At 32.2% G+C, this 12,224-nt stretch overlaps 2 protein-coding genes across 3 annotated transcripts in view; one reads left to right on the top strand and one right to left on the bottom strand.

Moving 5' to 3' along the window:
• LOC136982385 (protein MEMO1) overlaps positions 1-7,734 on the bottom strand; it is a 41,141-nt gene extending 33,407 nt beyond the window's left edge. The window contains exon 1 of one of the 2 annotated variants that reach the window (XM_067278877.1): positions 7,505-7,734. In XM_067278877.1, the coding sequence (XP_067134978.1) occupies positions 7,505-7,569 (65 nt within the window). In that variant the 5' untranslated portion in view covers positions 7,570-7,734. The remainder of the gene's footprint in view (positions 1-7,504) is intronic. The other variant, XM_067278876.1, reaches the window with a different exon arrangement.
• A 3,531-nt stretch (positions 7,735-11,265) lies between these two features.
• The window catches only part of LOC136982362 (uncharacterized), a 54,811-nt gene continuing 53,852 nt past the window's right edge, over positions 11,266-12,224 (top strand). Inside the window, exon 1 of the mRNA XM_067278835.1 lies at positions 11,266-12,166. Coding sequence (XP_067134936.1) covers positions 11,384-12,166 — 783 coding nt within the window. The 5' untranslated portion in view covers positions 11,266-11,383. The remainder of the gene's footprint in view (positions 12,167-12,224) is intronic.

Raw genomic sequence — 12,224 nt, forward strand, 5'->3', positions numbered from 1 at the left:
AAAATTTCTGCAGTTTTTGCAATTGTGGCTATTGGAAAAACTGTAGAAATTTCACCTGATGACAGACTATTTACAACAATGTAACCAAATAGTAAATGTAATATATCAAAACTTGCACACAAACTATTAAAAATCCAGCAACCATAGTGTTCTTGCCAGGCTCTTTTGGCCAGGTGCTCCACCTGGTTGATCTTACTGACAGCCTGACTAGTTAATTTGTCAAAATAATAATTCTTATAAATTGTAAAGCTATGTTCTCACCTTTAAAAAATTTTTTGAATTCAGTTAAGAAGTTTCCACATTAAACTATTTACATGGAAAAACTTCTAATCTCAAAAGTCCCATTTTTTCCCCCAAAAGGGGTGTAAAATTTTCCCAAATAAGATATTTCCATTTCAGAAAATTTCCTGCTTAAATAGACAAAAAACTCCTAATAAATGAATCCATTTTCTGATCATAGAAGTTTTTTAACTACATCCTATTGAAAATTTTACATACTTAATTGCATATGAAAAAAGAAAAAAATTACATTAGGAAATGAACAAAATTTCCATGTCTCCTTGCACATGCAAATTTGGGCTACTTTGAATGTGGATTTTATAATTTGTTTAAATGATTATCTAGCAATAGTACTTGCAAATTGCAACAAACAACAAAGTTCTGACGTGCTATCAACATGTGGGTGATATTGTAAGGACTGATTCCCACCTTACACCACAAAGAAAAATGGTTTTACAACAAAAGTTCAGACAAGGTAAATGCAAAGCAGCAGTATTCTTTCCATCATGGGATGACATCAAAATTGCTCTGTCAACCATCATTGGTGTATTTTTCTCCATATTTCCATGCAAGTGGAAACCAGTCTTAAGTCTTCAACAAATTTTAGTACAGTATTTATTGATATGTGTTTTTTTCATGAAAATCATGAAGTGTACCGTAATTTCGCAGAATGACCAGCATGCTGCATAAAAATGGGGGAGACCAGCATATTGAAAGCCCCACAGGTTACTGGCATGCTGGTTAAACCGCAACTAAAATATAAAATTAATCGGATCTACCAAAACTAGTTGTTAATTAAACATTAAAGAAAACATTCTTCTAAGTACAATAAAATATCAGGTCAGTCCATAAGTTCATGCATATTTTTATCTACAAAAAAAACAGCAAAAAATTTTAATTAAATTTTATTTCAATCTATAATGTATTCACCATTATTTTGTACAATTTCTTGCCATCTTGATGGTAGCTTTTTAATCCCGTCTTCGTAAAATGATTTCGGTTTTGAATCAAAATATTCAGAAATAGCCTTTTTTACATTGTTCTCATCCTCAAAAGTTTTCCCTTTTAAAAAAATTCTGCAAACTGCAAAAAAGATGATAATCACTGGGAGCAATATCTGGCGAATATGGTGGATGAGGTAAAATTTTCCAGTTGTAGCTTTCAAGTTTCTGTACAGTTATTTTTGCAGCATGTGGTCTGGTATTGTTATGCTGCAAGAGAACCTGCTTTCTGTTCACTAACAACAGTCGATTTTTTTTCAATTTTTCATTTAAACACTCTAATTGCTCACAATACATTTGAGCTGTAATTGTTTGATTAGGTTCTAACAGCTCAAAGTGAATTACACCTGACATATCCCACCAAACAGACAAAAGAATTTTTTTTGGATGCAACCCACCTTTTGCAGTCGGTTTTGGCTGCTTGTCACGATCCATCTATTGTCTTTTTCTTGTCACATTATTATAGAGGATCCATTTTTCGTCTCCAGTAACCAGCCTATGAAGAAAAAGTTCTAAAGCAATACGGGATAAAAGAGACGTGCAAATGTTTACACGTTGTTGTCGGTTCATGTGGTATCCATTTTCTTAGCTTTGAAACTTTTCCGACTTGTTGTAGGTGTCTATGAACAGTTCCATGGGATGAATTTAAACATTCCGCAATTTCATCAACTGTTAAAGATGGTTCTGCTTCAACTAGTGCAGAGAGAGCATCATCATCAAAGTCAATGGGTCTTCCAGTACGAGCCTTATCCTCCACACTAAAATCATTGTTTCTAAATCTTTCAAACCACTTCTGTGCAGTCCTTGCACTAATTACAATTTGATTATGTACAGTATTTATTTTTTTGGCTGCATTTGTAGCATTCTCACCACTTAAAAATAAAAAGTATAAAACATGTCTTTTATATTCATCCGTTATTTCCATTTTAACGAAAATAAACAACTGAAATGTTCACAATTTTGAACAGTATTATATGCATGAGATCCAATTTAACACTTCAGTGTAAAAATTATAACATTAAACTGACATTTTTAACAGCAAAACAAGATTTTTCTCAAGGTCATAAAAATGTGCATGGACTTATGGACTGACCTGATAATAACATTGTAATTTGACTAACTTAGAATCAGGAAGAAAGTTTTCCTTTACAAGACAATAAAACAATGATTTATTGACATTAGTAGTAGTAGTAGTAGTAGTAGTTAGTCAGTGTGGGCTACACCAATCATCTACCCTGACCTTAAATGTAACACCTTCCCCTCAAATTTCACACAAAGCCAATATCAATCAGTGTAAGCTGAGATAATTTACAGAGTGTTTCTTAAATTTATTGTGTTTATTTTTGCATTTCTGAATCAAATAAGAATAAAATACACATAAAATACTGTGGAATTCCAAAAGTTTTTTATGTTGTTACAAGACAAAATGAAGGAATTAAACATACAATTGTAGTTTTTGATGTAATGCTGACAATTTCACAGTTTTAGAATAAAACTTGTTTGTTTTTACATGACATAACTCATTTGTTTTGCATCCTCTAGAGAAGAATGTATAATGTCACTTAAAATGGCTTGCCAGCTTTTACCATATGGAAATATCTAATTTGATGATAGACTGGCATGCCAGTCATTCTGCAAAAATACAGCATTTATATCTAAATAAATATCAATAAATACTGTGTAAGTTTAATTTGCTATAATATAGAACAATATTAAAATAAATATTGAACTATTAAATGTAACAAACATAATATAAATCATTAAATGAAAATATTATTTTCATTTCTGTTTAAAATGTTTCCTACTAAATTTTTTTTAAAATCAATCCCTTGAAAACATAACAGAGTTCTACTATAATGCAGAAAAAAAAAAAAAAAAAAAAAAAAAATCAAATACTTTCCATCTCTATAGCTCAAAAACTCTTCAGAAAATAAAATTAAAAAATACTTTCAACACAGTCATAAGCAGAAACAAGAAGTCAATAGCCAATAGAAATGTGATGATCAATTCAACAGAAATAACAATGTTAACTGCTTACAAAAAAAATGAACATAGAAAGCTTTCTCATTGATATTTAACTTTCAAAAAGATGCAGAAATTGTTCAGAATCAAAATCATAATGCATAAAAAAAGTATATGATATATATATATATATATATATATATATATATATAATCATATACTTTTATGTAAATGTAAATCAGACTGAATGGCAAATACATTCAGTCTGACTTACATTTACCTACATTTACAAAGGCCAAAACAAGTGTACTAAAACAAAAACTTTTGAATCCAAACAATATGGCATTTGCTAATGGCACAGTACAATTATTAAGTGTTACCGTATTTTACGGACTATAAGATGCACCTTAATTTTTAAGCAATTTTTTAAAAAAATACCTAGAAGACGCTACAGACTATAAGACGCACCTGAATTTTGGAGGCAATTTTTTGAAGAAAAAAGTGCGTATTATAGTCCGTAAAATACGGTAAATATAACAGTTATGGGCAATAAATATATTATATAATTATAATACTCCTTCAGTGTAATTTTTGGTTTCTTTGAAGGAAATTGCCATGCTTGCATTTCCATGAATCTTTGTTAATAAAAAAAAAACCAATTAATTAAAATATTAAACATTGGTTTGAAATTCAAAACACCTAAACACCTTAGCTGTATTGTATTGATATTATGATATGTATGTTATAGTATCTGATTACAATATGTAAGATTATGTGCAATGTTTACAACTATATTAAATTATTCTATTATTTTTATGTTTGACTTACAATAATTTTATTGTAATCACCCATACTACCATCCATCTTAGAATTCATTTCAATGGCACCAATATTGACATTATTCTGAAGAATCTATATTTTCAGAAAACAGAACTGACATGTAACTAGTTTAATAAATACAAATAGTATTTTAAAGTCCATGCAAATTAGATATAATACTAAATGTATACACTGTCAGTGTTAAAATCTTTATAATGCAAGTACTTTCAATAATTTAAAATCATCATCAGACTAATGAACATAGAATGGAATGTCACTATGTGAAGTAAAAAGTGCAATTCACAAGGGGTGGACTCAAACTATCATCCTCAGGGGTTGTGCTGATCATAGGGCATTACTTATTTGGGAAACCCTCCTCACTCCCTATGCAATACATCTATGCTGGAGCTTCCTAACTTTGGATCACTTCTTAAATTTTTCAACCATAATGCCACACTACCCTAGTTGTCCCATGTTATAACACACCATGAACTCATGCCATAAAAATTGGAAGTTCCGTCAAACCTTTTGTTTTCGTTTGCATTTTATTTCAAATTCTGTTCTTTCCCATAGTTGTGAGTGTTGAAGCCTGTTGTGAAGTTTAAATGTTTGGAATATTTAAATTTTAAGAATGTTATAGGCTATTGTACATGGTGACATTCCATTCTACATTCATTAGATTGATGATGACGATTTTGTATCACTGAAAGTACTTGTGTTATCAAAAAGATTTTAATGCTGTTTGATAATATATGCATCTTGTAATAATAAATACAAAATTCTATGTTAAGGCAGAAAACATTCTTTAGTTATTTTAATAACTAACTAATAAGCAGGCAGTGAAGACATCAAGTAAACAATAATCATGAATTACCAATAGTTTTACAATAGCTTTCTCTATATGGTTACCATATTTTATGGCATATAAGATGCAACTTTTGACAAACAACCAAACATTAAAAAACCCTGTTTCCCTGTGTCTTATACATGGAGTTGCAACCTTCCATAGGCTAACAAGTTGTCCAAATGGCCTTCATTAGGCTACAGGTAATTTCTACCTCATCCAGCTCTTTAATAAAAATGTCATTGTTTAATTAATATATTGTTAGCTTTAGATAAGAATGTATTCATGTCAAATATTTTTAATGATAAATTTTCATTACAAATGATTTCCTTTTTAAATTCTTTTTCTCTATAATAAATAAAAGTGTATATATTAATTTTACCAAAAATTTTACTTTAAAAAGTTTTGGGCCAAGTGACAAAGACAAAGGATGGCTTAATACACTATAGCAATATATTGCTAGTCAATCTTATGTCTATGCTGTAGACAGTTTCATCAAAAATAGAGAGCTGTTCTTGCAAGAATTTTTCTTTAGTAACTTAACTGCTCATTTCTAAATAATTGTATTCCCCCAACATCACCAGAATTTTACCTCAAGTTGTCTAAAATAAGCTAGGTAACAAAATTCACACATGCTGGATAACCATAAGAGAAACACTATGCAGACCATTTATAACATTACCCTACTAGTGCTTTGCAAGAACTTTTATTGTTATTCAATGTGATTAAGTTATATATTATTTTTAAACTTGCAAAGTAACTATTTTGATATGCACAATTTCTTTATCACAGTTTTCTACATATGAATAATTTAATTCATTTAACAGTTGACAACTACATAATTTATTCTTATTAATTTTCAGTTTGTCAACATCCTGTCAAAATAACCATTTAAATTTATTTGTATATGAATTTATACATATATAAATATAAGGCTAATAAAAAATGAATAATGAATGGAGACATTTTCATTTATGTTCATTTTTTAAGATAAGTCATGTTTTATGAAATACTGACAGTTTTAATTCAATTTCATTCGTTTCAGTCATGGAAAATTTTATGGCTATTGAACAATTGTAATTAGCAGTTATTGTAGTCATTACTGATGCAACTAAAAATTACAAAAAATAATCAATGCTTGCAGAGTGAGCATGAATGCACATTCTCATATCCATTCTATCCATAAATTTAAAATATGTTTTTACAATCAACCCACAAGAACCCTATTATATCCCAGTAATGACATATTTTAATTAAAAGTAACATTTTCAATCATAATCATGGTCTTCCTCAGGCTTTTGACCAGTATAATTCAAATATGGAACATGTCAAACAATATGTTTAAATTATTATCATGTCAGGTTGAACACCTTCGCAACCTGGAAGCTTTAGAAACATACAAAGCCGGACTAGCCAGGAACTGTATTAACACAAAGGATGCCACTAATGTTTCTTAAGCATGGAGGTGGTGCTATGAGAAAAAACAAGAGCAACATTAGATACCTATTCTACACCATTAAGTACATCTTATTATTTATTTCTTGTGGTGTAAGGATGTTTTTATCACTATTGTAGCACATACGGCTAAAAATTATCTTAACTTTTAAATGTTCGGAATTTTAAAATAATTTAAACATATTGTTCAACACATTCCATATTCGAATTGTACTGGTCAAAAGCTTAAGGAAGACCATGGTTATAGTCGAAAATGTTAGTTTTAATTAAAATTTGTTGTTACTGGGATAAAATAAGGTTCTCGTGGGTTGATTATTCTTCCCAGTGATTCTGAGAGAAGTTGTTTTATATTTTTACTAGTCATGTTTTCTGAGATTAGGAGTGGAGAAGGGGATGGTGACACAAATACATAATTAAATTCTACATTTGGTTGTTTACCTGGTTTTGGTAGGAAGGAGTGGAAGAATATGGGAATCTAAAACATTATTAAAAAACATTGAAGACATATCTAAGTTTCAGCCCCTATATTAATTAGAATTGGATGAAATTTGAGTTGTAAGATTTGATGATAGAATAGAGCAAGTTAAATAAAATCATTCAATGTCTCTACAAAATACAGTAATCTTGACGAATACATTAGAAATAAGCAAATTCATTGCCCACACTGTTACTTACGCAACCAATTTTAATAAAACTGAGAAATTTATTGATAATTACCTTTCTTGTTTTACATGAGAATATTAAAACAAGCAGATATCTTATATAAAAAATATTTAGTATATACAAATACTAAATGTTTACATGCAAAAATTGACATTATTATTCAATCAAATACACAATAGAAAATAAAGTATGTTCAATATAAAGTTACATAAAATATATTGTGTAAGTCTAGATATAGGAGTACCAAAAAATGATTAAATTTAAACATACAAAGATTAATTTTGAACACATCTTAAACTTTCATTATTACTCAATAAATTAATAAAATTCTATTAACGTATCGATTTAAAACATTTTACGTTACGATAAATTTAATCTTTAATTCATTATATATGATTAAAGTGTAACAAAAACCATGTATCGCGAAATTTTTTAAGTTTAGTTATTTAGTATACAATTGGTTCATTTAGTTATTTGAAACCTACTTGAATCAGTATACCAACTTCCAGCATGTGTTGCTCTACGAACAGATCTTGATGCAGACATAACAGCTCCAATCTTGCTAGAAAAACTAAACTAAAATATTAATAAAAGAAAAAATTTCATACAAGTTAAAACCCAACCCAAACAATAGGTAAAAACAACCATCCAAACAACGTTTCCATCCAATGTTGCCAGCCTCTAGAAGACGCATCTTTATATACAAAGCGAATGCCTTATCGGATATTTCATAGAATCTTTTAAATTCACAATTTGGGAAGCAAAATAAATTTAGATTTTATAAGATTTTAGCTTTGAAAATAGTTCGATTTTATAATTTTAAGTAAATTTATACTATAATTTATTAATTCTTTTGAATTATAATAATTACACCTATTTATTAAAAATGAAATTTTCATAGCGAGAATTTTCGAAATTAATATCTGTTTTTATAAAATTCTATTTATTAATACATTTTTAAAATTCTCTAGCATCATTTAATTTCGTTTAATCTTCAAGATTTGTCAAATGAACATTACATATATACTGTATTCAATTTTTGTTTCTTTCCGCCCTGTAGGCACTGAGAAGGTTTCTTTCCAAATCCATCGTGGATTCGGTCTAGGCCCGCGATGGTAACGTCTCTAGTTTGTTCAGCATATCAAAATCAATTTACTCTTAAAAATGTCTAAGCTGATTCGAACTCCACGCCGACTTCGTCTAGAGCGGCGGCAGGCTACCGCTTATTGCTTTAGAGTATGGTGTCCATATTTCCTATTCTTCGATATATAAAAGGTTTAGAAAGAAAAAAAAAGTGCAATATCGTCACCCAAAAGCCATAAAAATAACCCATTACGGCAGTGATTCCCAATTTCATGTCTACGAATTTTTTGTCGGTCCGTGAGGATGATTGAGTCTATTAATTTACATTGGAAATTCAATCAAAATATAAGACACTTAATAAAACATTTAACACCTTATATCGCTGGGAATACTTTATTTAATCACAAACGTGTTCAGCCTAATGGAATAGGCCATCTTCAGGTGAACTGGCAATCGAACGTATTTCAAAATTGTGTTAAATGGAACGTTCGATCATTATAAATTCAAAATTAAAACGAAAAATAAACTAGTAAATCAATAACCAAAATATTTAATACAATTTTGAAATACTATACGTTCGATTGCCAGTTCACCCGAAGATGGCCACTGACCGGATGGCCGAGCGGTCAAGATTAGCAGCCTGCCGCCCTGGGGAACCTGGAATCGAGTCTGGACGAATCGAAAAATCCCCAGGAATTTTTCGAAGGTGGTCCCTCATACACACAACTCTAGGTTGTCCCTGTTCCGCCACGAGGCACTACAGGGTACGATAGAGACTATGCCTAAATCATAGGAAGTGGTCGGACACCCCGCAACAACTAGGTGTTTTGAACTCTTTTGCATCGAACCTGGGGAAGCCAGGCTCGAACAACTGGCATACGTCCATTTTGGTGCAGTTAGTCCTGCACATAGGTCTCTTACTGACAATAAGCTACCTTATGCATTTTCATTTAGAACGATGAGGATGCGATCCTCGACACGTTCAAACAGCTGAACGTCAACTCGGGACTTCGCCGAAAACGATCAGCGGGACCCCCTTCTCAGGAAGGGAACTCGTCCCAGTGAAACACTTGGGCTCATAGATCAAAAAGACCTATTACAGTCATCATCAATTCCTTTAGTCTCAATAGGTTTCCTTTACTCACTGCTAGCGTTCGAAGTACTTGCTCGGGTGGCTGGGACCAGTCAACATCGTCGACCGTCCTGTAGAAGTCCTCTGTAAGAGGACAATCAAGTACATAGTGCCTCGCGTCTCCGCGAGAGCACCCACAGGAGCAGCAACCATCTCCCTGTCCAATCTTGGACTGAAAATGGGGAAACCTCCCGTGTCCGGTCAACAGTTGGTCACTAACCAATCACAACTTACTAGAGTTCGGCCAACCTCAAGCACGAAGGCGTTGGTTGTCCTACCTACTGTACTTTGAATCCAGCTCTTTTGCCAGTTTGTCATCGATCGTTGCAGTAGAGTACCTTTTATGTAAGAGGCCGAAAGCTCGACCACCCTGGTTACAAATGGGCCCTGTACTTTGGCCAGAAAGTCGGCACGCTCGTTGCCTCGGATTCCGATGTGTCCTCGGACCCACCGTAGGTCAACTCGCCGTTCATGCCTCGCCCTCAGTAACCTACCTCTGATCTCCAGTACCGTACGGTCTCGATGGTACCCGTCATTCAAGGCCTGAAGCGACGACTGGCTGTCGGAGTAAACCGTGATCGGCTCAGGACCAGGATGTCTCAGGATCCACTGGGACGCCTCGTCCAGGGCCACCAGTTCCGTCTGAAACACGGAAGCCTCCTCGTTCAGTCTGACCGACTGTTCGCACACTAGAACTCCATCAGAAAAGACACAAAACGCAGCACCTACTAGGCTGCCGTCCTTCGAGCCATCAGTGTATATCTCAACACCGCTGTTAGTTCAGATATACACCGATGTCCGTCCGGATATGTCGGTTTCCATCCCTCACCACCCTGCCGCCCCATTGTGAGCCATGGCCGAACCCATAATGGGCTTGCTATAAGAGGCCCTCTTAGTGCTCACAGGGCGGAAAGAGTTACAAAAAAAAAAAAAAAAAAAAAACCTGAAGATGGTCTATTCCATTAGACAGAAAACGTTTGTGATTAAATAAAGTATTTTCAGTGATATAAGGTGTTAAATTTTTATTAAGTGTTTTAAAAGGAAGCTGGGTTTGAAATTTAATTAATCAAAATATAAGATTTACTGTTTTATATCTGCCTTTCAAGTCTGCCATGTTTTGTAGTGTACTGTACAGCAGTGATTCTTAACCTTTTTATACTCCGGCCCATCAAATATTTCATAATTTTTTTGTGACCCCCATTTTTTTAAATAATAATTTATATTCGATAATTTATCTATAATAAATTGATTTTTTTATTATTGCTTTATTTTTTATACAATAAATGTAAATCATAACTTTATTATTTCATTATCTATTATTTATATAACATTCAAACTTCACAATTAAACATGAAAACTCATTAATTTTTAACAGAAAATAAAATAACAAACAAGTCGATAAATCGATCCAATGTCGATGCTGAAACTAAACTAAAACTAAAATGCCCACTTGTCGTAAGGATTTTGCATATCTTTTGCAAGAGTATTTAAATTTTCAAAGCCTATTATTTTTACTAATTATTTTTAAAATTCCAAGCATTAATAGTTTCTTAGAATTGCTTTGGAATAAAAGAAGTAAATACTGCGATGTAAGTAGCATATTTGCATTTATTTTTTCTGTACTAACAAAGTTGTATGTAGGAAGAAATAAAAAATAAATAAATAAAAAAAAACTAAATAGGAAAACTTTATCTTTCTTATTTCACTTTTCAATACGATATTCGGTTATACATCAATTTTCTTTTTATTATATTCTGAAGGAAATTTTGCATAATTTGGCGGCCCCCCGGCAAACTTCTTATGGACCCCCGGGGGCCGCGACCCCCTCTTAAGAATCACTGCTGTATAGTACATGGCCACCAGATTTCGATATTTTCAGTATAAAAGTTATTTAGTATTCATTTAATAAATATATTCGAATTAATATTTGAAATAAAGTTTCAGTCATTAATCCACAAATTAGAGTGTTTTTCAATTATTAATATTTGGACAATTTTAGTTTTATTTCTCCAACTGTAATATCTGGCATCACTGAATTAGTTAGGCTTAATTTGTGTTCCTGTGGTGGGTGTTTGTTGGCATTGTTCTTGATGGAAACAAATATGAGTATTTTCAGATTGTCAACATAGTATCAATTCCGTTATAATGTCTAAGAGAGGAGGTCGTTCTCGCGGATCCAGAATAGTTTCACGATTTAGAGGAAGAGGTCGTGGTCGAATACGAACGCCGAGATCAGGACGTGGTCGTGAGAGGGGTTTAAATCGACCAAGTCGTTCTCTTACTCCTCGTCATTCAAAGGACTATGACAGTGAACATTCTAAAAGAGAACTTTCCCGGGATGCATATTATTCTAAGGATTATTCCGATAAATATTATGAACATAAACGGCACAATTCACGAGAAAGACATTTTCATAGATCTAGATCCAGAACAAGATCTAGAACTTATTCACGATCTAGGTCCCGTTCACGTTCACGTTCTAGATCTAGATCTAGATCACGTCGTTATTATCCAGAATATCATTCGCGCTCCAGAAGCAGATCTTACTCACCATTACCACCATCATCATTACATCATCATCACCACCACCACCATCATCATCAGCCTAGATCACGTTCCCGCTCAAGATCATATTCCCCTCATACACCTTCAGAAAGAAGCAGTTCTAATTTATCTAGGAAATATAGTAATCAAGAGAAAGGAAACGTGGAAATATTGAGAAAACCAATTTTGCAAAATAGACAAGAATATTCTGAAAATCAAGAATCTAGAAAATTTTCCAATAATTCAAATAGTCCTGAATTAGTTAGAAAATCATTTCAAGATAAGAGTGATTTAGAAATATTTAGGAAAACAGAAATAAATAGGAAAAGATCAATTGAAATTAAGCCACCTAGTATCTGTCCAGAAAGATTTAGCATGGAAAAGGTATATTGATTTAAAGCATAATTTTTAGATTTTATATATGTAGAATATTTATATACCG

Source organism: Centruroides vittatus, unplaced genomic scaffold (genome assembly GCF_030686945.1).
Source record: "Centruroides vittatus isolate TY-2023 unplaced genomic scaffold, ASM3068694v2 contig_824, whole genome shotgun sequence".
Classification (NCBI taxonomy): domain Eukaryota; kingdom Metazoa; phylum Arthropoda; class Arachnida; order Scorpiones; family Buthidae; genus Centruroides; species Centruroides vittatus.